Here is a 24,526-nt window from a genome sequence, read left to right as displayed (position 1 = left end):
AAATCTCTTCCCGAATATGGACGCACCCCCACCCCTCTGACATTATTATTCTGGGGTCAAAGGACTACACTATCAGGACTCTGTGGCTCTAACCCCTGACTTCCTTGTAATTGGGCACGTGTTGCATTGTGTTCTAGTAATTCTACTGACCATCATCTTCATCGTTTCAGTGTAAGATGTAGTCATCCCTCAAAGTCCACTCTGGAAGACTGAGTCAAAGCAAACTCTGCAGAACTGAACCAAAAGCTTTCTACTCGCAAACCTGGTTTTCAAACCTTTAATTCCTCCCCGGCCAACATTACCAAGTCTAATTCTGATTCTCGGTCACCCTCCTTCCCTTCTCTCCTTACTTGGCGCTGTGGATTTCAAGCATCCCCTTCATCTTCTCCTCTCCATCGTTCTCGAAGTACATCAGCTTGCTCTGCCGCAGGACGAACCAGCGGCGCTTCCAGTTGCGTCGCGACAGTGTGGATGAGCCTCCACCCTTTTTGTGGAGCCAGCCCTGCTTCAGCGCTTCCTGCTTAGCCCGGAACCACAGGAAGGTCTCATCCTTCAGAACGCACCAGCGCCGCTTCCACGTGTTCATCAGACCACCTGGAAGAGAAGAGTCGGAGAGGTGGGTGAGATGGGAGGGGATGCAGGTTCACCATGTTCATGATGGACAGTATGCAAATGGAGACGTTTTAGAGAGAGAGCGGTTTGATATAAGAGGTTGTTGATTCATACTGTGTAGGTTCATGAGATGGCTTAGACCAGAGACTTAGAGAGAAGAGCGGAGAGAGCAACAGAGAGAGAGCAACAGAGAGAGAGCAACAGAGAGAGAGCAACAGAGAGAGAGCAACAGAGAGCGAACAACAGAGAGAGAGCAACAGAGAGAGAGCAACAGAGAGCGAACAACAGAGAGAGAGCAACAGAGAGAGAGCAACAGAGAGCGAACAACAGAGAGCGAACAACAGAGAGAGAGCAACAGAGAGAGAGCAACAGAGAGAGAGCAACAGAGAGAGAGCAACAGAGAGAGAGCAACAGAGAGAGAACAACAGAGAGAGAGCAACAGAGAGAGAGCAACAGAGAGAGAGCAACAGAGAGAGAGCAACAGAGAGAGAGCAACAGAGAGAGAGCAACAGAGAGAGAGCAACAGAGAGAGAACAACAGAGAGAGAGCAACAGAGAGAGAGCAACAGAGAGAGAGCAACAGAGAGAGAACAACAGAGAGAGAGCAACAGAGAGAGAACAACAGAGAGAGCAACAGAGAGAGAGCAACAGAGAGAGAGCAACAGAGAGAGAGCAACAGAGAGAGAGCAACAGAGAGAGAACAACAGAGAGAGAACAACAGAGAGAGAACAACAGAGAGAGAGCAACAGAGAGAGAACAACAGAGAGAGAGCAACAGAGAGAGAACAACAGAGAGAGAACAACAGAGAGAGAACAACAGAGAGAGAGCAACAGAGAGAGAGCAACAGAGAGAGAACAACAGAGAGAGAGCAACAGAGAGAGAACAACAGAGAGAGAGCAACAGAGAGAGAACAACAGAGAGAGAACAACAGAGAGCGAGAGAGCAACAGAGAGAGAACAACAGAGAGAGAGAGAGCAACAGAGAGAGAACAACAGAGAGAGAGAGAGCAACAGAGAGAGAACAACAGAGAGAGCAACAGAGAGAGAACAACAGAGAGAGCAACAGAGAGAGAGCAACAGAGAGAGAACAACAGAGAGAGAACAACAGAGAGAGAACAACAGAGAGAGAACAACAGAGAGAGCAACAGAGAGAGAACAACAGAGAGAGAGCAACAGAGAGAGAACAACAGAGAGAGAACAACAGAGAGAGAGCAACAGAGAGAGAACAACAGAGAGAGAACAACAGAGAGAGAGCAACAGAGAGAGAGAGCAACAGAGAGAGAACAACAGAGAGAGAGCAACAGAGAGAGAGACAACAGAGAAAGAGCAACAGAGAGAGAGCAACAGAGAGAGAGCAACAGAGAGAGAACAACAGAGAGAGAGCAACAGAGAGAGAGCAACAGAGAGAGAGCAACAGAGAGAGAGCAACAGAGAGAGAACAACAGAGAGAGAGCAACAGAGAGAGAGCAACAGAGAGAGAACAACAGAGAGAGAGCAACAGAGAGAGAGACAACAGAGAAAGAGCAACAGAGAGAGAACAACAGAGAGAGAGCAACAGAGAGAGAGACAACAGAGAAAGAGCAACAGAGAGAGAACAACAGAGAGAGAGCAACAGAGAGAGAGCAACAGAGAGAGAACAACAGAGAGAGAGAGCAACAGAGAGAGAACAACAGAGAGAGAACAACAGAGAGAGAGCAACAGAGAGAGACAACAGAGAGAGAACAACAGAGAGAGAACAACAGAGAGAGAGAGCAAGCCTTGTGTAAGAAGTGGGGTTGTTGTGAAGCGTCTAGTGTGTTGGTGTGGTGTTCTGTGCTGTCACGTCTCACTCTCAACCTTCACCGCTGGCTAGCAGAAATGCAAACAGGAGAGCCGAGCACGTAAGTCTCTCCCTGCCAGTACACAGCCTCTCTAACAGCAAGCCCTATGTAGCGCCCCCTCGTGGCAACACACGGTAACTGGGTACACCTTGAACCCTGGCTGAAGTAGGGACTCGGAGGAGGTCTGGCCCCTAGTCGTGCAGTACGCAGGCCCACCGGTGTGTGTGGATATTCCCTGATGCCCACGAACCAGCCCCCAGCTATGGGGTAAACAGTGCCACCTAGTGGATACCTCGGGAGAGGAATAGACTACAGGAGTAAACCCCTACACAACATCTACATCCCCAGTGCTGTTGTTTTGTGTTTTTCTTGTATCTGTCTGAGAGTACTGCTGGCGTCGTGAGTGGCTGCCGCTTCTCCCTCTCATAGCGCCCCCTTCCTATCCACCCCTGTATGTCTGTGTTGTGTTTATCTGTTGTCTTGTTCCACCCACCCACAGCGCTATATAACTTTGATTTATTATTATTATTACCATTTTCTTTTTTTAATTTCCAACTTTTATATCCTGTTAAATCATTCCATTTTCTTTTCTTCCTTCTTAATTCGGTGGTTTAATATGAACTCTCTGTGAAAAATCCATCGAGTTGAATTCCTTTTTTTAAAGGTGATTTTTTTGTTTTGCATTTTTGTCTTTATTGGATAGACGACAGCGACGTGGCAGACAAAAAAAAAAAACACAAGGAGAAGGGGGGAGGGGGAACTGGGGGGGGGGTAGTGTGATCCTCCCACGTACCACATCCCCCTGGTGAAACTCCTCACCGTCAGGTGAAAAGAAGCGGTTGGTGACTCCACATGCATCGGACGAGACATGTGGTAGTCTGCAGCCCTCCCCGGATCACACAACAAAGGTCACTGGCCAGAATCGAACCAGCGACGTTGCGCTTATGTGGCATGCACCACAACCGTTCAGCTGCCGGGGCACCACCAAGTTGAATTCCTTGCATGTGCTGACTGATTTTGGCTGGTAAAACTGATTGTGAGTGTGAGGATGAGCGGAGAAGAGACACGCCAACATCAGAGCTACCCTTCACCTGCATGTCTGGTATGTGGCGTTTTGCGTTTTTAGACTCGGCTAGTCGGCTAGCACGCGGCGAACGTCGAGACTGTGGAATGAGATCCATTTGGGTGTGGTTGATTGTGGCGGGTGAGGTTTCTGAGACGTACCTTTAATGTACAGGAAGCTGTGGAAGTACGGCAGCGTGACACAGCTGTAGACCGAGTCCCGGCGGTACGACAACTCGTCGTCCGTGTCCAGCCTGTCGAAGTCGTCCTCGCTGTCCTCAAACTGAGGGAAGAAATGAACGATGGGAGATGTGAGGTGGCTCGGAGCTTGAGATGGCAGGTTGAATTTTTGTGATTATGGTATCGTGATTTTTTTTTATTTTTTTTTTGGTTGGTATAAACACTAGATCTGATGTGATCTACTGAATACGTTAGGCTCCACACAACACAGTTCAGAGAAAGGAAAATGTAATTTCAACAAGAGAATGGTTGAGGAGTAATGTCGCTGAAAGAGCCAAGAAACAACCTTCATCCACTACTTCCTTTCAGGCAATTACTCCGCGAAAGATTCTTCAATTTTTTTAATTTTATTTATTTATTTTTGGACCCCCCCCCCAATTGTACTTGGCCAATTACCCCACTCTTCCGAGCCGTCCCAGTCGCTGCTCCACCCCCTCTGCTGATCCAGGGAGGGCTGCAGACTACCACATGCCTCCACCGACACATGTGGAGTCGCCAGCTCCTCCTTTTCACCTGACAGTGAGGAGTTTGACCAGGACACATACCCGCATCCAGCTTTCCATCCACAGACACGGCCAATTGTGTCTGTAGGGACGCCCGACCGAGCCGGAGCTAACATGGGGATTCGAACCGGCGATCCCCGTGTTGGTAGCCAACGGAATAGACCGCCACACCACCCAGATGCCCCAGATCCATCAATTTTTGCAAAAATCTTGATGTGTTAAAACTTATCCATCTTATTATAATAGCTTTTCTGTTTCTACTGCTTGTGGTGTCAGTTGATAATCATGATGACAATAATATTAATGATAATAATCATAAAAATAATCACAATCATAATAATAATAATCATAACAATGGACAGATTTGCCACTCATTACTAAAGTCTACGCTGATTAGACAGGCATATAGTATGATACAATATATCATATCCCTACACATCATTACACATTTCACATCGATTTTATATATAAAAACTATTTAATTCTTAATGGAGCTATTTGAAGATACCCACCGATGACTGGGCACCCTCGGAGCTGAAGCGGTATGCTCCCGAGCTGTTGTAGGTTCCCATGGAAAGATGGTAGTCAGGTGACCACTGACCACTGCATGGGTTGGACAACGCCACACTGCCGCTGGACACGATGGCACCCTCGTCGTAGTCATCCTGGTCATAGTCCGAGTCCTCATCCGGGGGTATAAGCTCCACCAGTTCATCTGACTGGGTCTCGGATGAGGCCTGAGGGTGGCAGTAGGCAGAGTCCCCGCTAGAGGAGGCGCTGTGGCAGGCCGGAGGCCCTGATGGGAGGGTAAGGGGAGGGTGCAGCAGAGCAGCAGGCGGGATCACGCCGTCGTTGGCGTATGGGTCCTCCTCGGACGAGTCATCGCTGGTCCGGATGCCACTGGTGCGCTGGCCATCCGAGTGGCCGTGCTCACTTGGATTGGGTGAGTCCTCTGCCCCAAAGCCCTCATCCACTTCCTCCTCCTCATCTCCTCCTCTCTCCCTCCGCCCATCATCCTTCCCCTCACCCTCCTCGCCAACTCCCAGTGAGCTCTCAATGTTCCGCACACACTCATCGATCTCGTCAAAGTTAAGCGAGTCAAGGAAGTGCTGTGCTGCTTTGCAAGCCTCCTCCTCCAGCCGCCGGAGCTCCTGGTCACGGAGGAGCTGAAGACGGTGGAGTGAGGCCTCAGTCAGAGAGAGCTCCTGCCGCTCCTTCTGCCTTTGCAGGGCCTGGATCTCCCGCTCCAGACGGAGGATTTCCTCCACTTGAGATGCCTCCTGAGGACGAATGGCCTCCTCTTCCTCCTCCCTGGCCTGGCAGGACTGCAGCTCCTGCAGGGAGTGTTGAGACGCTGAGGCAGATGGCTGGACCAGAGAGGAGACAGCTTCACCTTCGATGGACTCCTCCATCCTCCTGGCCTCCATCTCAGCCTGCCAATGTCCAAAAAAACAGCTCTAAAACCATTTGTAGTTAGTTGTGTGTGTGCATGTGTGCGTGTGTGTGTATGTGTGTGTGGGTCCTTAGTACAGTTGGCTCTGAGTAAGATCTTCGGTCAGATGACTAAATTGTAAATCAAAATAATTTCTTAAACGTGTCAGCTAAATAGTTTTTCTCACCTGTTGAGCGAGTCGCTCAGCCTCCAGCTTCTGTTTCTCCCTGTACAAAAACAAAACACACAAGATGACAGACATCAACTGACTGAAACGCTATAGTTTGGCACATTATGATTTACGATAAACTGAAAGAGGAAGAAAAAAAAACCATTAAAATTATTTTCAATCAGATGTCCAGGTGGCGTGGCGGTCTATTCCGTTGACTACCAACACGGGGGTCTCCCAATCGAATCCCCGTGTGTCCCTACAGACACAACCGGCTGTGTCTGCAGGTGGGAAGCCGGATGTGGGTATGTGTCCTGGTCGCTGCACTAGCGCCTCCTCTGGTCGGTCGGGGCCTGTTCGGGGGGGGGGGACTGGGGAGAATAGCGTGATCCTCCCATGCGCTATGTCCCCCTGGTGAAACTCCTCACTGTCAGGTGAAAAGAAGCGGCTGGCGACTCCACATGTATGGGAGGAGGCATGTGGTAGTCTGCAGCCCTCCCCGGATCGGCAGAGGGGGTGGAGCAGAGACCGGGACGGCTCAGAAGAGTGGGGTTATTGGCTTGGCCGGGTACAATTGGAGGAAAAAAAAAAGGGGGGGGTTAATCTGGTCCCTACTGAAAATACCCTACCCCCCCCCACACAAACACACGGCCTCACATCCTAAAACTGACTGTAAAATCGTCCTTTGTCCGATTTGTTGTTCGATCAAACATTGTGCAACTAACCTGCCAGTTAGAATAAAATCCAGTCATGATTTAATCTGATTTGACTAAGGCGCAAATACATCAGGAGAAGGAAAGCACACCTCTCCGTCTCCTCTTCTCTCCTCCTGCGGAGCGCCTCCTCCTCTCTCCTCCTCTGCTCCAGCAGCTGGCAGTAGGCCCGGCGGGCCAGCTGGCCTCGGAGGCGTTTCTGGAAGGTGACTGCTGCCCAGCGCAGGAGCAGGAACCTCCTCCTCCAGTAGAAGGCCCGGTAGTTCTTCTGAATCACTACGATGCACAGCAGCAGCTTCCTGTACTGCTTCCTATGGATCACCATAGACACAGGGAAACGCTTTGTTAGAACACAACAACAACTCTTAAGTACACAACTTATAGATGAGTGGATGTTGTCTCATGGTGGCTAGATAAATGTATGTGTGTGTGTGTGTGTGTGTGTTGGATGGTATTGCTGAGAAAGTGAGCATCGGCATATTCATGTTTTGTTTTGGTAATGCACTGTTTAGTGGTGTACCTGAGTGTCAGTGTTTTTATGTTGTGTTTTCTTTGTAAGTGTAATTGTGAACCAGTGTGTTGGGAATTGTGCATTGGAAGTCTATGGTGTGTTGTGTGCTGGTAGTTGACTGTGTATTGGCAACATCTTGCATATTGGTACTGTATTGTCAAGTCAAGTAGGTTTTATTAGTCCCCAGACGGGCAATTGTTGAAAAGCGGCAACATTTAAACACACAAACACGCCACGCAGTACTGTGTGTTGGTAATGTATTGGCCGTGTACGCTGTATAGTGTATGGTGTATTGAGCAGGGGTCGGAGTAAGTCACAACCAAGCATCAAGTTTTAAACTTCAAGTCTCAAGCAAGTCCCGAGTTACTGCGGTGAGAATCAAGTCAAGTCGAGTCCCTGCATAAGTCAAGCAAGTCACAAGTCAAGTGGCTGCTCAGGTCAACCAGGTCACAAGTCAAGTGCTATGAAATTCTGATGACCTACCCCGGTTTCCACATTTAAATCAGTTAAAAGACAGTGGTCATGAAAAGTTGAGTTTTATTCTCAACATTAACAAAAACTGTCGCAGCCTGCTTACTCCTTATAAATCTTACTGAGATCTGAAATGTTGTGGCAATTGATTACACGCCTCCTACGTCAATGAACAACAACGGAGAGTGGGGCTCTGGGATTATAATACAGCCCTGTGTCTCTGAAGGGCTACAGAGTGAAAACAGAATTACGACACAAAACATTTACATCACAACGTTGAGGCTCCTGCCCTGGCTGCCCTTCAGGAGGGTCACACAATTCCTCCTTGGCCTATTAACCATCTGTCTAACGTGCGTCTGTATCATTGTTTTCCTACTTAATTGTTTATGTGGACAAAAGAATGACTGCACCAAAGGCCAATACAACTGAATAGAGCATAAAGTAAAAACAAGTATAAAACCTAACGCCTGGTCACATCGGAAACTAGATTACGTCACATAACGTTAGCTAGCGGATCGGAAACTAGATTACGTCACATAACGTTAGCTAGCGGATCGGAAACTAGATTACGTCACATAACGTTAGCTAGCGGATTTAGCTAACTTATTAACGTTAGTCTCTTATTAACCTCAATCACTTATGCACAAGAAGCTCCAGTCCGTTATAAATGCAGTATAACATTACCGTAACTTGCATGCAAATAAATTATCGAATTAATATATAAAGCAAACGAAATGTACCTCGAAAACACACGACACTCTGGCCAAATCAAACCACCAAAATGGCGACGCCTTGATCACCCGGTACCCGCGAAACTGGGGGGGGGCGTGGTCTGCGCGACACAGTGACGTAATGACAAGCCCATTTCAGCCAGTGGGGGGGGGGGGGATGCCCGCGGGAAGTAGTTTGCTGAAATTTAGATTTTTATTTTCGTTTTTAATCTCATAATTATTTTGATTTACCGTGAGCAGTTTTAACCCCCCCCCCCGGAAGGAAATTGGCTTCCATAGGTTAACGCTGACGAACAGGCGACATTTTGGATTCAAGTTCGGCGACATTAGCAGAGAGCGGTACCGTGTAAAACATGCCAAATGAACGTCGCTGCATGTCGCGGCAACGCAACACATTTGTATTATTTGTATATAAATGTGTTTATTACATCGCAGTCGCAATATTGCCCACAATAATCGCAATATGACCTTTTCACAAAATCACGCAGCACTAGTTTATAGTTTACTTGCGGGGACGCCATTGCGGATCACAGCGACCGTGACGCCATTATAAGCGCACGCTAGGTGTCGAAAACTGCAACGGTCACACGCTAGGTGTCGAAAACTGCAACGGTAACACGCTAGGTGTCGAAAACTGAAACGGTATGGTCACACGCTAGGTGTCGAAAACTGAAACGGTAACACGCTAGGTGTCGAAAACTGAAACGGTATGGTCACATCTCGAGAAGTCCCGGCCTTGCCGAGACCCTCCTGCAAGGCAGAGTGAGGGGCGGGCGAAGACGAGGAAGACCGAAGAAGCGACGGCTATGTAGCGTCAGAGAGTGGACAGGCCTCGACTTTGCCGGCTTCCAGAGGGCAGTTGAGGACAGACGGATGGCGAGGACTGGCTGCGGATTCAACAGTGGTGCCCCAACGACCTGTCGAGAGGTTACGAGGTGAGGAGAGGAGAGGAGAGGAGAGGAGAGGAGAGGCGAGGAGAGGAGACTCCCTCCCCCCTTCCCATCCACCCCTGTATGTCTTCTCCCTCTAGTAGCCCCCCTTCCCAGCCACCCCTGTATGTCTTCTCCCTCTAGTAGCCCCCCTTCCCATCCACCCCTGTATGTCTTCTCCCTCCCCCCTTCCCAGCCAACCCTGAATGTCTTCTCCCTCCCCCCTTCCCAGCCAACCCTGTATGTCTTCTCCCTCCCCCCTTCCCATCCACCCCTGTATGTCTTCTCCCTCCCCCCTTCCCATCCACCCCTTTATGTCTTCTCCCTCCCCCCTTCCCATCCACCCCTGTATGTCTTCTCCCCCCCCCCTTCCCAGCCAACCCTGTATGTCTTCTCCCTCCCCCCTTCCCATCCACCCCTTTATGTCTTCTCCCTCCCCCCTTCCCATCCACCCCTGTATGTCTTCTCCCTCCCCCCTTCCCAGCCAACCCTGTATGTCTTCTCCCTCCCCCCTTCCCATCCACCCCTGTATGTCTTCCCCCCCCCCTTCCCAGCCAACCCTGAATGTCTTCTCCCTCCCCCCTTCCCAGCCACCCCTGTATGTCTTCTCCCTCCCCCCTTCCCATCCACCCCTGTATGTCTTCTCCCTCCCCCCTTCCCATCCACCCCTGTATGTCTTCTCCCTCCCCCCTTCCCATCCACCCCTGTATGTCTTCTCCCTCCCCCCTTCCCATCCACCCCTGTATGTCTTCTCCCTCCCCCCTTCCCATCCACCCCTGTATGTCTTCTCCCTCCCCCCTTCCCATCCACCCCTGTGTCTTCTCCCTGCCCCCTTCCCATCCACCCCTGTATGTCTGTGTTATGTTTATCTGTCGTCTTGTTTCACCCTGTTTATTGTAAAGCGACTTTGAGTGTTAGAAAAGCGCTATATAAGATTGATTGATTATTATTATTATTAAAGTGATTGTAACAGAGCGGGCACACAATTCAACGTAATGGTGCATTAAAGAGGCGCTTAAAACAGCTGAGAAAGGGGTACAATGGCATGTCAGACTAAGGCCTCATTTATGTTCAACGTTAAATACGGATACAGACGAAACCTTCTGTCCATACTCTGCGTTCATTTCGTCCGTATGTGTGCACGTTTTCTGAAAGTACCATGAACTCTCCACGGTACTGAGAAAATACAGTCTGCTGTGCCTTATTGAGGATGCAATCGGTGTTGAGAGACCATGTAAGGATGTCAGTGATGTGTAAACCAAGAAATCTAAAACTGTTTCAACAGATGATCCATTGCCAGAAATAGGAATATGATTTTCCCTGATCTTTCTAAAGTCAACAATGATTCCTTTTGTCTTACTGTCATTTAGAGGGAGGCTGTTATCATGGCACCATATGGTTAAATCTTCCACTTCCCTCCTAAAGGCCCTCTCATCACTGTCACTTAATATTAGTCCAATCACAGTGGTGTTATCTGCCAATTTAATGATGCTGTTGTTGTCATATTTGGCAACAGTCGTGTGTAAACAGACTGTAAAATAGGGGACTGAGACAGCAGCCCTGAGGTGCGCCGGCCCTAAGAACTAATGTGGATGAGTATGTTTTACCTATTCTCACAGTCTGGGACCTACCTGCCTGTCAGGAAACCAAATAGCCAATAGAGATAGAGTTACCCAGGCCAAGACCTCTGAGTTTCAAAACCAGTTTGGATGGTACAGTTGTCGTAAAAGCGAAGCTGTAATCAGTGTACAACATTCTGACATAGGTATTTTTCTTTTCAAGGTGTACTAATGCAGTATGCAGATTAAGTGAGATACATCATCTACAGATCTGATGGAACTGGAGGAACACTGTAATGAGTCAAGGGTAACAGGAAGGTTACATTTTACATATGATATAACCTATCTTTCCAGACACTTCATAATAACAGAGGTCAAAGCAACAGGTGGGTAATCATTAAGGCAAGAGACAGGTTTTTTTTCTTAGGTATAGGCACAATGGTGGTTTTCTTAAAACACAGGGGAACCACACACAATGACAGGGACAGGTTAAAAATGTCAGTAAAAACCTGAAATAGCTGAGTGTAACATGCCTTGAGGACAGGCGAAGGGATACCGTCAGGGCCAGCAGTTTTACGGGCCTAAACCTTTTTAAAAGTTTTACTCACATCAGCTGCTGTCATGGGTCCAAGTTGTGAGCTCCAAAGTGGGCATAAAAATTGTTAAACTCATCCAGGAGAGAGGCGGAGATATTGATAGCCACACTGGGTTTAGATTTATAGTCCGTAATCGCCTGCAGCCCCATCCACATGCGCCACGAGTCACAGCCACTGTAGTCCTTTTCCAGTTTGTCCCTATATTGTCTTTTAAAGGCTATGCTGGCTCTCCTTAAGTCATACCTGTATTTTTTTGTAGCATTCCTTGTCCCCTGATTTAAAAGCAGTTGTACACTCCCTCAACCTCAGACAAATGTCGCTGTTAATCCAGGGCTTCTGGTCACGGGGATGCTGGAGCCTATCCCAGCAGTCATTGGGCGGCAGGCGGGGAGACGCCCTGGACAGGCCGCCAGGCCATCACAGGGCAGATTGTGAGGGCAAACATCCCTGAAGTTTGGATTTGTGTTCTGTAATCCAGCACCATACTGTCCTTACTATGCGCACTTCAGTTTCTGCTTGTAGGCAGGAAGCAAGAGCACTGACAGGTGGTCACATTTCCCAAAGCGAGGTCATGGGATAGACCTGTAAACTGCCTTGACCGTGGCGTAACAGTGGTCAAGAGTCTTATTGCCTCTGGTAGAGCAGGTGACATGTTGGTAAAAATTTGGTAGCACAGATTTGAGGTTACAGTAATTAAAATCCCCCACCACAATTGAAATGGCCTCAGGGTGCATGTTCTCCTGCCTGCTAATGGCTCCACACAGTTCCATCCAGCGCTGCTGCAGCAGTAGCTTGCGGCAGTATGTAGACAGCAGGTATCAACATGGCGGGGAATTCCCTTGGGAGATAGAATGGTCTGCATCTTATTTTTAGTTGTTCCAACACTGGCGAACAGGACTGAGAGACTGTTTCCATGTCAGTGCACCATGAATTGTTAATATGGAAGCATACACCACCTCCCTTTACCTTGCCAGTAACAGTCATGGAACGGGCCATGCGGTGCACAGAAAAACCCTCCGATTGTATAGCTCTATAAGGTGTATTAGGGCCCAGCCAAGTCTCTGTAAAGCAGAACACATAATAGTCTTTCATGTCCCTTTGAGAGCTGATTCAGCAATGAAGTTTGTCCAGAATGTTGTTGAGGGACTGGACATTAGAAAGCAGCCAGGTAGGACGCCATCATAGCTTCACCGGAGCACCACCTCTATTACTTCGCCTCCGGCAGCACTGTCTGCGACCATTACTCCGTGGTGGTACCTGTTTGTTGTAGGTAATGTCTCTCAGCAAGTCCTGTGGCTTCCAGTTGTTGGGAACGTCTAATCTTATGTCTAGTAAAGTCTGGTGATAATAGGTAATTGTTGAAGACATGTTTTGTGAAACAAAACCAACATATAACACGAAAACAAACAAGGCAAGAACAGCTCATAACGAGTTGCCATAGGATGGCACCATCTTTGATGCATCCTGTTGTTCTCTTCTTTCTACCGTTATCGATAACATAATCTTTAATCCACATTTTATTATTTTTGAACTAGCCCTCGGGGGCTAGTATCCGCGATCTCACCCTTTTGGATAGTGACCGAAAGGGTGAGATCGCGGATACAAGCGGCTGAAATTAGTTTCCTCTGTAGGGTGTCTGGGCTCAGCCTTAGAGATAAGGTGAGGAGCTCAGACATCTGGAGGGAGCTCGGAGTAGAGCCGCTGCTCCTTTGCGTTGAAAGGAGCCAGTTGAGGTTGTTCGGGCATCTGATTAGGATGCCTCCTGGGCGACTTCCTTTGGAGGTTTTCCGGGTACGTCCATCTGGGAGGAGTTCCCGGGGTAGACCCAGAACTTGCTGGAGAGACTACATGTCCAATCTGGCCTGGGAACGCCTTGGGATCCCCCAGGAGGAGCTGGAGGGCGTTGCTGGGGAGAGGGACGTCTGGAGTGCCCTACTTAGCTTGCTGCCACCGCGACCCGACCCCGGAGAAGCGGCTGAAGATGAATGAATGAACTAGCCCCCTCCATGATGGCTGCCTCATGCGTCGGCCTCAGTGTCCTAGTAGGTTGCCAGGTTTGCACGCATTGCACTAGAAATACCCCAATCATGATTCAAAAACAAAATGTAACTTCTCAATATATAGAAAAATGCAAATATTTAATAAAAAAAAGTCAAGTCCTTTCGAGTTATCAGTCTCAAGTCTAAGTCAAGTCTCGAGTTATAAATGCCAAGTAAAAGTCAAGTCGAGTCTTTTAACAGTGTTAGTCAAGCAAGTCTTAAGTCCTCAAATTTGCGACTAGAATCTTGACTCGAGTCAAGTCATGTGACTCAAGTCCCGCACATCTGGTGCTGTGTATTGTTAGTTGTATGTTGGTGGTGTATTGTTAGGACTGTACCTGGCCATGAAGCCCATGACATGAGCCTGGATGATCATGGCTGCTTTCAGAACCTCCACCTCCCTCTGCTTCTCCAGCCGTTGCTCCAAAGACTCCCTGAGAAACACCTGGAGAAGAGATGAGGAGAGATGTCAGCCTCCTCCCTGTGAATTTCGTGTCGGTTCCTCTGGGGTTCACCTGGTCTTGGTTTTCATCACATTGACTTTTCTCTGTATTAATCTTAAATTATTGTCTATTACCATAACATGTAGTACAACAGTAATAACGTGACATATGAGGTACATTTCTTAGATTTCCAATAGTGTTGAATATGAGTACTTGGGGTGTCCGGGTGGTGTGGCGGTCTATTCCATTGCCAACCAACACGGGGATCGGTGGTTCGAATCCCCGTGTTACCTCCGGCTTGGTCGGGCGTCCCTACAGACACAATTGGCCATGTCTGCAGGTGGGAAGCCGGATGTGGCTATGTGTCCTGGTCGCTGCACTGGTCGGTTGGGGTACCTGTTCGGGGGGGGGGGGGGGGACTGGGGGTAATAGCGTGATCCTCCCATGTGCTACGTCCCCCTGGTGAAACTCCTCACTGTCAGGTGAAAAGAAGTGGCTGGCGACTCCACATGTATCGGAGGAGGCATGTGGTAGTCTGCAGCCCTACACGGATCGGCAGAGGGGCTGCAGCAGTGACCAGGACGGCTCGGAAGAGTGGGGTAATTGGCCAGATACAATTGGGGAGGAAAAGTGGAACCCCCCCCCCAAAATGTATGGAGCTGAATATTAAAATACTAGACATCACTGTACATCATGTTGAAGACATCTCCATTATCCAGCCAGCACAAGATTAATGGGACACATTCAGAAAGACCCCCGTCCCTCATTCAGAAGAAAAAACAACCACAAAGAAACTGCCCCCTCCCTTCCAGATGAACAACTCAACCAAACAAAACAGACGATGTAAATTAAATCCTTCTCCTTTGTCTGCACCACGCAGCCATCAGTAAAGCCCACAAATCACCACCACCAGTCACTCGTCCACATCGCTCTCTGAAAAGAGCTGTAATCTTCAGGGCACTTGGCCCGGCCCCCCGCTTTAGGACCCAAGCTGTGTCTTTTATTGACAGGGAAACCGGGACTTGAGCCAATTAGGGAGTGTGGAAAGTGAGACGTGGGACACAGTTTGGTCCGGAGGGTGAGAGTGGGACACAGTCTGGTCCGGGGGGGAGATGTGGGACACAGTCTGGGCCAGGAGGAGATGTGGGACACAGTCTGGTGCGGGGGGAGATGTGGGAGACAGTCTGGTCCGGAGGGAGATGTGGGACACATTCTGGTCCAGGGGGAGAGTGGGACACAGTCTGATCCGGGGGGAGAGTGGAACCCAGTCTGGTCCGGAGGGAGATTTGGGACCGTATGGTCCAGGAGGCGATGTGAGACACAGTCTGGTCTGGAGGGAAATGTGGGACAGTCTGGTCTGTGGGGAGATGTGGGACACAGTCTGGTCTGGGGGGAGAGTGGTACACAGTCTGGTCCGGGGCGAGAGTGGAACCCAGTCTGGTCCGGTGGGAGATGTGGGACCCAGTCTGGTCCGGAGGGAGATGTGGGACAGTATGGTCCAGGAAGCGATGTGGGACACAGTCTGGTCTTGAGGGAGATGTGGGACATAGTCTGGTCCGGGGGGAGACGTGGGACACAGTCTGGTCCAGGGGGAGAGTGGGACACAGTCTGGTCCAGAGGGAGACTGGGACCCAGTCTGGTCCGGAGAGAGATAGGGGACACAGTCTGGTCCGGAGGGAGATAGGGGACGCAGTCTGAGCCGGGGCAGATGTGGGACACAGTCTGATCCGGGGGGAGATGTGGGACCCCGGAGGGATATGTGGGACCCAGTCTGGTCCGGAGGGAGAGGGGGGTACAAGGGCTGGACTCTCGGAGGAGGAAATATGGTGAGGAGGATTTAGGATGGAGGGAATATAAACTGGGTGATCAAATCTCAGTCAGAAAGATTTGGATGAGTCTAAACCAGGAGATAAGACAGACACACAGACACATGCAGGTAGAAACACACACACATGGCCTGAGGTGGATGGGGGGTGGGGGGGTAGACTGTCAAATTCCACCTTTATGACAAGACGGTGAGGCCAGCATGCATGTGTACCCGCCAGTGGCTGAGCCAACACGCTTACAGTTATCTCCCATGTTGGCTCACATATCATAGATGAGAGTCTGAGGCGGTTGTGGTGAAACAGGGTTTCCAGGAGCCGCGGGTGTGGTGATACAAACCGGGATTAAGCCACTGGGATTTGAGGGAAAGGAAACATACAGCTTCCATGAAAAAGACAAACCATCTCATAAATAAAAGTCCCAATTTATATTCCAGTGACATTCCCACATGTGTTAATACATATTATAGGTTGTTCTGTAGTCTGCCGGGTATCGTGAACTTAATGTCTGAACGCCGCCATGAAACAGCAGTCACACAGTTCTTCAGAGACCTCCTCATCTTGTCAATGCTGGAAGAAACTGCCATGCTTTTTGGCTAGACTAATGACTGAAGAATAATCACCATTAAGCTGCTAAACATATGGGATTTTGTTTAATGTTTCAACCACTTTTTGAAATTTAACTTCCATTATGATTTCTTTGTGTTTTCCAACGCTGAGCCTCAATACAGCAAGATGCCCGCAAGACTTCATCAAATGACGTCTGCAGCTTCTCACATCCAACATTGAACTGAGAGAAGGTGAGCAGTAAATGGTCAAATATCCTCATGTATCAGCTCAGATGTTTGTGTTTTTTAATTTTATATATATTTTTGGACGCCCCCCCCCCCCCCTTTTTTTCTCCCCAGTTGTACCCAGCCAATTATCCCACTCTTCCGAGCCATCCCGGTCTCTGCTCCACCCCCTCCGCCGATCCGGGGAGGGCTGCAGACTACCACATGCCTCCTCTGATACATGTGGAGTCACCGGCTGCTTCTTTTCACCTGACAGTGAGGAGTTTCACCAGGGGGACATAACTTGTTGGAGGATCACACTGCCCCCGCCCCCCAAACAGGCACCCTGACCGACCAGAGGGGGCGTTAGTGTAGCGACCAGGACACATACCCACATCCAGCTTCCCACCCACAGGCACGGCCAATTGTGTCTGTAGGGATGCCTGACCAAGCCGGAGGCAACAGTGGGATTCGAACCGGCGATCCCCGTGTTGGTAGGCAACGGAATAGACTGCTACACTACCCAGACGCCCCCTACTATGTATGTTTTTAACCTGATGTCTGCTTACGATTTTTATTTGGAATGTTTTTTTATGTCCTCTTATGAGCCACGTCAAAGACAGTTTTCTGTCAGGTTTTGTGACAAGAGTTCTCTGAATCTGGATCTCAAATGAAGGTAGTGGACAGAGAAGGGCTCACCTTGGTCTTGCCCAGCTGCCATTCTGTGCTGCTGCTGTCATTGAGGTGGAGTAACTGGAGGCAGTGTCCCCTGGCGTCCTCCGACAACGACGCACCCCTCATCAGCACCTTGTACCTGGAAGATGGGTGGATGAGGCAGAATGTTAAGAACCAGTTAAATGAGGATCAGGGAACAGAAAAGGCCCACTGGGAAACTCCAGGGGAAGAGAATCGGGTTAAAAAAAGGGTTTTTCTACAATTCATGGTCCTCTCTTTCTGTCGATTAAACGGCTGGGGATTCCGATGTAGTTTCTTTTTGAAAAACAGGATTCTGCTCTGTTTTGGAGAGCTTTTTCTTTCTTTTCTAATTTTCTTTTTTTGTTTGTTCACGTAACATGGACAACCTTCCGAGGAAAATGGATGACTTCATCAATTTGGACAAAGTTACATGTCAACTAGGATCTTGTCAAATATCCTAGCTTCTTTTTCCTTCTACTCCGGGTGGGAGGGATGTGTTCCCGACAGTAAATTCTGGATGCCTAGAATCCATCCAACCATTTTTTATCTCGCTTTTTCAGGTCTTGGTTTCAGTGGACATTGAACCAGCAGAGCAGACCAGATGTTCTTCTCCCCCAGCAAAATGTTACTCAACGCCGGCCTTCAGAAACTTACACACTTCTTATGTGAGGATGCCCACATCCAGTTTCCCACCCGCAGACACGGCCAATTGTGTCTGTAGGGATGCCCGACCAAGCCGGAGGTAACACGGGGATTCAAACCGACGAGCCCCGTGTTGGTAGGCAACGGAATAGACCGCTACGCTACCCAGACACCCCTTTAGAGTTCTTTTAAACATCAGGAAGGCCCCTGGTCCAGATCACATTTGTGGACCCACATTGTGATACCGTACTGACCAGCTTAGCGGTGTCCTCCACCATATCTTCCAGATGTTGCTTGACTGTAAGCAAATCCCTGCTATCTGAAAATCCTCTACAGTGATACCTGTCCCCAAGAACACTAATCCTAGGCAACGTAATGATTTTAGACCAGTCGCACTAACAGCATTAATAATGAAAATCTTTGAAATTTTTTTTACAAACCTTGTTTTGTTAACTGTGTATGGCAAACTTGATCCACTGCAATTTGCTTTCCAGGCAGGGAGAAGTATGGAGTATGTAAAGCTTTATACTTAATAACCTGTATAAGCACTTAGAAAAGCCACAAGCCCATGCCAGGCTTTTGTTTGCCAAGTTTTCATTGGCATTCAATACGAGGCAGCTGCATCTTTAATTGATAGGTTGCTACGTGATTTTAATTTGCCTCAGCAGCTTATGGATCTTAGCTTTCTTGACTGCCAGAGAGCAGAGGGTGTCTGTAAATGTCTCTCAGACTCTGTAGCTATGACCACAGGCTCACGACAAGGATGTGTGCTTTCACCCTTACTTTTTATTATGCACTGATGGATGCAGGAGCACTCAGGAGGGCAGCTACTTGGTCAGATTTTCTGACGACACTGCTCCCTCTTGGCGGGAGTGGTTCATAGAACTTGGAAAAGTGGCCTCATATGAACAACTTTGGTATAGAAAGACTGACAGATGGGACAATTATATCTTGAAATGGGGAAAATACCAAATCTATATCTCTAAGGGATAAATAATGCTGCACTCAATATCTGCATGTTTACTTTTAATATCTTGTATTATCCTAAGAGCCTTTGGTATGTTCCTTATATTCTTTTTGTCTAAATTTTTTCTCTTTTTCCTCTTATCTGTTATTATTATCATAACTTCCTTCCATTTTATTGCTTTTTCAGAACCGTTCAGTGTTGAATGTTTTGTTTGTTAAAATTGAAAATGGCAATAAACTTTAAATCATAAAAACTTTCCGATGGCACTGCACTGCTGACCCTCCTCTGAGGTTCAGAATCAGTTCACGGGAATGCTCTCACTGATTTTATTCCTTGGCGTAATAACAACTTCTCGGACTTGAATGTTCCTAAAACCGAGTTACTGATTATTGATTTTGGACAAACAGATATGCAGCCAAAGAGTGCAGCCTCATACATAATGCAAGTGTGGAAATGGTTCCATCATACAAACATTTGGGCACCATCATTGATGATCCCCTTACATGAGATGTGAACACTGAGGCTGTTGTGAAACGGGGGCAACAGAGAATTCACCTTCTCCGTAAACTAAATTCCTTTTCTGTCAGTCCCGTCATCCTCTGTCACTTCTATCAATCTTTTATTGAGATTCTTCTGAGTTTTTCTTTTATCTGCTGCTTTCCCAGCCTCGCGGTAAAAGACAGAAACAGCCTGAACAGCAGTGTTGAAATCTGTTCTGAGCTCACCAGAGTGAAACAAAGAGGTCTGGATTCTTTTTGTAACCAACAAATCCTCCAGAAAGCAGCAAGTATTGTGGCTTCTTCTGGACATGTTCTAGCAAGTGAATTTTCTCTGTTGCCATCAGGGCATCGTGATGTTTTACCTGCTTGTAAAACTAACCATCATTCACTCCCTGTGAGATTCGACTACTAAATGCTCTGCAGTGTTTTTTTAATTATCTGAACGTTTTATTGTGTTTATCAAGATTATCTAGGCTATCAATAGGATTAATTATAGATCTTGTACATTTTATTCCACATTTAGCTCCCTGCAGTGTTATTATTTATTCTTTGTGTTATTTGTTTGTTTGCATGTTACTGTGTTTTGTGTACAAGCTGTTCCAAACAAATTGCACCTTAGCAGGATTAATGCAGTTGTTTATTGTACTGCATCGTATTGTATCACACCGTACCGTATTGTACTGTAACGTATCGTACTGTACCGTACCATACTTTACCGTATTGTATCATACCATATTGTATCATACCGTACCGTATTGTATCGTACCATTATCATATTGTATCGTACCGTATTGTATCGTATCATACCGTATTGTATCATATTATATTGTAGGTGACCAAAAAAAATCCATGACCAGTACTTCCATGTAGCATCTATTTTGGGATACACTTGCTAAAATGAGAGGAGGCGAGTGCATATTAAAGCTTACGATGACACCATAGTAAACCACATGAAGTTCAGTCTGTGTGGGGTCACATGCAGAAGTTAAGACTCGAACACAGTTTTCTTCCTGCAACGGACAACTCATATATGGTTTTCAACAGACTGGATCAGCAAGGCCCAATGTTTTCGGTTTTTATTTTTTAAAGCCATCCTGCATGCCAAATTTCATCACAAGAGGACACTGTTACATAAGGTCACATGAACAAGAACAACTTTTGGATCCGTGGAAACATAAAATTCGGGTGAAAATCAGTTTAAACCGATCTGCTCCTTTTAAAAAATCTGGGTATTTTTCAGGGAAAATCGGTAAAAACCAAAAATGCTGAGCCTTGTGGATCAGTCACAGGATTTGTTTTAAGGGCAGCGACCACTGCAGAAAAGTGGGCGGATATCTCAAATATGATGCCTCATTTTGAATCAGACCTCCATCTCCATAAGGCCTGGTTGCTACTGACCTGGCACAAAACTCCTGGAAGGACCTGCGAACAGGGAATCCAGTCTGGCGAATCTTGACTGTCTCCAACATGCCTGAGTACCTGAGCTGATTCAGAACCACCGTCTGGTCAAATTGATCCGGCATCTGGAAGCAGAAAATGACAAAGGAAATTTAGAAAATGTTCCACACCTGTGGTGGTGGGTATTATCATGGCGCACAGCGCTGTGCTGAAAGCAGTAAAACTAGAATGGAGAGTCAGCAAATAAAGACGGCCATTTTAGATGCTCGTGGTGGTTATGTGAGGGGTTACACAGTAATTTCATTCAATTTTAAATGAAAGACACTGGTGATAATTGTTTTTGTTATTATTTACCGACTGTCACTTTACTGGTTTTCCAATGCATAGTAGTTTGTCATACAATATGGTTTAGGTATTGCCAACATTTATGACTGGTATTCTAACCCACTACCATCTATAACCAAACAGTTTGTCAACCACGTGACAACCTGTCGGACGTTCAGCTTGGTTTATTGGGGCTTGTTAACAATAACAGGTGGATTGAAAATATTGATAACCATCCTATTGATGCGCTGAGATGTCATATCAAGTGTCTTCTTCCTTTTTTTGGGGGGGGGGGGGATTTTTTCTCCCTTTTTCTCCCCAATTGCACTTGGCCAGTTACCCTATTTTCCAAGCTGGCCTGGTCGCTGCTCCACCCCCTCTGCCGATCCAGGGAGGGCTGCAGACTACCACATGCCTCCTCCGACACATGTGGAATCACCGGCTGCTTCTTTTCACCTGACAGTGAGGAGTTTCACCAGGGGGACATAGCACATGGGAGGATCATGCTATCCCCCCCCCCCCGAACAGGCGCCCTGACCGACCAGAGGAGGCGCTAGTGCAGCGACCAGGACACATACCCACATCCGGCTTCCCTTCGCAGACACGGCCAATTGTGTGTGTAGGGACGCCCGACCAAGCCGAAGGTAACACGGGGATTCGAACCGGCGATCCCCGTGTTGGTAGGCAACGGAATAGACCGCTACACTAACTGGATGCCCACGATTGTATTTTCTTTAGCGGCGACGCATGTGACAGACTGTTACTGGACACATAAATGGGAGAAACGTTGGCAGGTCAAGAGGTTGCTAAAGATGAGAAAAAGAGATGTGATCTGCGTAGATATCCTAACAAGGTTTCCCAAATTAAAAAAAAGAACGTTTGAGGTCAACAGCCACTGATTCTGGTTCGCTCAGTCTTGACGCTCCTTCCTTCACTGAAACTGAATTATTTCCTCCACTTTCGACCTCTGGAGAGTTTGCGATAACATTACATGACGTGGTTCTGTGTTGTGTAATGTGTCGACTGCGAGGAAGACGTTTTAAACCGGCATGTTAACACGCACACACACAGACCCGTCGCACCACATACCGCCGCTCCCTCCCATTCTGCGGTGACCCTTGTACACGGGCCAGTCGTCAACGTCTGCGTATGACCGCGCTAGCTAGCCGTGAACAAAAAAAGAGAAATTACTGCGATAGCATCATGACGTTGAGAACTCCATTAAGAGGGAGCTGTTTTCGCGGGGTACCCTCTCCTGCCCTGTCACCCCGGTGGGCGGAGGGGACATTCAATAAGAGGGTGCTTTCATGGCCACTCCCAATGCAGCCTTTATTCCGATACCGTCTCCCCTCGCTGGCCTTTGATGGGCCATGCAGGCTGCCGGGATGAAATGAGGCCAACTTGCAGACGCACCCGCAGTTTGACACGGCGAATGAATGGCGCCCTTTAAAGAGCCGCCGGCCACATACAGAACTCATTAGCATAACCTTCGTTTGCATAATGGGATGGACCGGAGAGTCACAAAGCCGAGTGGTGTAAGGAAGCTCTCGCTCTCTCTCTCTCTCTCTCTCTCTCTCTCTCTCTCTCGCTCTCTCTCTCTCTCTCTCTCTCTCACTCTCTCATTCATTGAGACAGTTTTGGTGAAATGTCATGGTCTGTCAAGGCGCTGCCTCTGTCATGTTTCTTTCTCTCTCTCTCTGAAAGACAAGACAGGGTCCCTCTCTCTCACGTCAGCCTTGTATGGCTTGAGTTTTTAGAGATAGTCAGTCACATCTCCTTCTCCCATCGTTGTATGAGAGTGAAACAAAGCCACACAAAGTTAAAAAAAAACTGCAGTTTCCCCACAGGAAGAAAAGAATCACGGAGGCTGCTTTCAATGATGCCCTTTGAATTTATCATGGTGCCAAATGAAAAATAGAGAGGGGGGGGTATATATATATATATATATATAAAGGACTTGTGACTTGTACTGATTGGCTAGACAGAGGGACCGAGCGGGGAAGGATGTGCAGCAGGTTAGGGCGATCAACGATCAAGGATAGAGATGGAAATGTGCTGACAAGCGAGGAGAGTGTGCTGAGAAGGTGGAAGGAGTACTTTGAGGGGCTGATGAATGAAGAAAATGAGAGAGAGAGAAGGTTGGATGATGTTGGGATAGTGAATCAGGAAGTTCAGCGGATTAGCAAGGAGGAAGTGAGGGCAGCTATGAAGAGGATGAAGAGTGGAAAGGCAGTTGGTCCTGATGACATACCTGTGGAGGCATGGAGGTGTTTAGGAGAGATGGCAGTGGAGTTTTTAACTAGATTGTTTAACACAATCCTGGAAAGTGAGAGGATGCCTGAGGAGTGGAGAAGAAGCATACTGGTACCGGTTTTCAAGAACAAGGGCGATGTGCAGAACTGTAACAACTACAGAGGTATAAAGTTGATCAGCCACAGCATGAAGATATGGGAAAGAGTAATAGAAGCTAGGTTAAGAGGAGGAGAGGTGATGATCAGCGAGCAGCAGTATGGTTTCATGCCACGAAAGAGCACCACAGATGTGATGTTTGCTTTGAGAATGTTGATGGAGAAGTATAGAGGAGGCCAGAAGGAGTTACATTGTGTCTTGGTGGATTTAGAGAAAGCATATGACAGAGTGCCGAGAGAGGAGGTGTGGTATTGTATGAGGAAGTCAGGAGTTGCAGAGAAGTATGTAGGAGTGGTGCAGGATATGTATGAGGGAAGTGTGACAATGGTGAGGTGTGTGGTTGGAATGACAGATGGGTTCAAGGTGGAGGTGGGATTACATCAAGGATCGGCTCTGAGCCCTTTCTTGCTTGCAATGGTGATGGACAGGTTGACGGACAAGATCAGGCAGGAGACTCCGCGGACATTGTGATCTGTAGCAAGAGTAGGGTGCAGGTTGAGGAGAGCCTGGAGAGGTGGAGGTATGCACTGGAGAGAAGAGGAATGAAAGTGAATAGGAGCAAGATGGAATACTTATGTGTGAATGAGAGGGAGGACAGTGGAATGGCGAGGATGCAAGGAGTAGAGATGACGAAGGTAGATGAGATTAAATACTTGGGGTCAACGGTCCAAAGTAACGGGGAGTGCAGAAGAGAGGTGAAGAAGAGAGTGCAGGCAGGGTGGAGTGGGTGGAGAAGAGTGTCAGGAGTGATTTGCGACAGAAGGGTACCAGCAAGAGTTAAAGGGAGGGTTTACAAGATGGTAGCGTTACGGCCACAGGTGTGTCCATGTCGGTAGAGCTGTTTTGTGTTGCCTTTTTGTATCTAACCCTCACTCTGACTCTACATTCGGGTATCCGTCAGGTGCTCCTCATCACCTAATCAACCGGTCAACAAATCGTCCAATTTCCACCAGCTGTGCAGTCTCCCATTTAAACCCCCACATGTCTTCAGCTCCCCAGCCAGCTAGTTCAGTTTGTGTGATTTTAGTTTGTGTGATGTAGCTACTTTGTGTTGATGTCTTTTGTCTCGGTAGCTACTTTGTGTTTGTAACGTCTGGCCCGTTTTCGGTTGTTTGCATTTTTGACTTTTGAGTTGTGTTCAGTTGTTTAGTTCTTTTGGGCAAGGG

General features: G+C 47.9%; 1 protein-coding gene across 1 annotated transcript in view; it reads right to left on the bottom strand.

The window, feature by feature from the left end:
- myo10 (myosin X) overlaps positions 1-24,526 on the bottom strand; it is a 204,031-nt gene that overhangs the window by 25,442 nt on the left and 154,063 nt on the right. Inside the window, exons 20-27 of the mRNA XM_056292618.1 lie at positions 20,628-20,752; positions 17,124-17,238; positions 13,724-13,830; positions 6,642-6,860; positions 5,855-5,894; positions 4,748-5,668; positions 3,655-3,775; positions 351-594 (exon numbers count right to left, since the gene is read on the bottom strand). Coding sequence (XP_056148593.1) covers positions 351-594; positions 3,655-3,775; positions 4,748-5,668; positions 5,855-5,894; positions 6,642-6,860; positions 13,724-13,830; positions 17,124-17,238; positions 20,628-20,752 — 1,892 coding nt within the window. The remainder of the gene's footprint in view (positions 1-350; positions 595-3,654; positions 3,776-4,747; positions 5,669-5,854; positions 5,895-6,641; positions 6,861-13,723; positions 13,831-17,123; positions 17,239-20,627; positions 20,753-24,526) is intronic.

The sequence above is a fragment of the Lampris incognitus genome, chromosome 14, assembly GCF_029633865.1.
Source record: "Lampris incognitus isolate fLamInc1 chromosome 14, fLamInc1.hap2, whole genome shotgun sequence".
In the NCBI taxonomy this organism is placed as follows: Eukaryota; Metazoa; Chordata; class Actinopteri; order Lampriformes; family Lampridae; genus Lampris; species Lampris incognitus.
The sequence above is the reverse complement of the archived record's forward strand: the minus strand, read 5'-3'. Positions and strand labels throughout refer to the sequence as shown.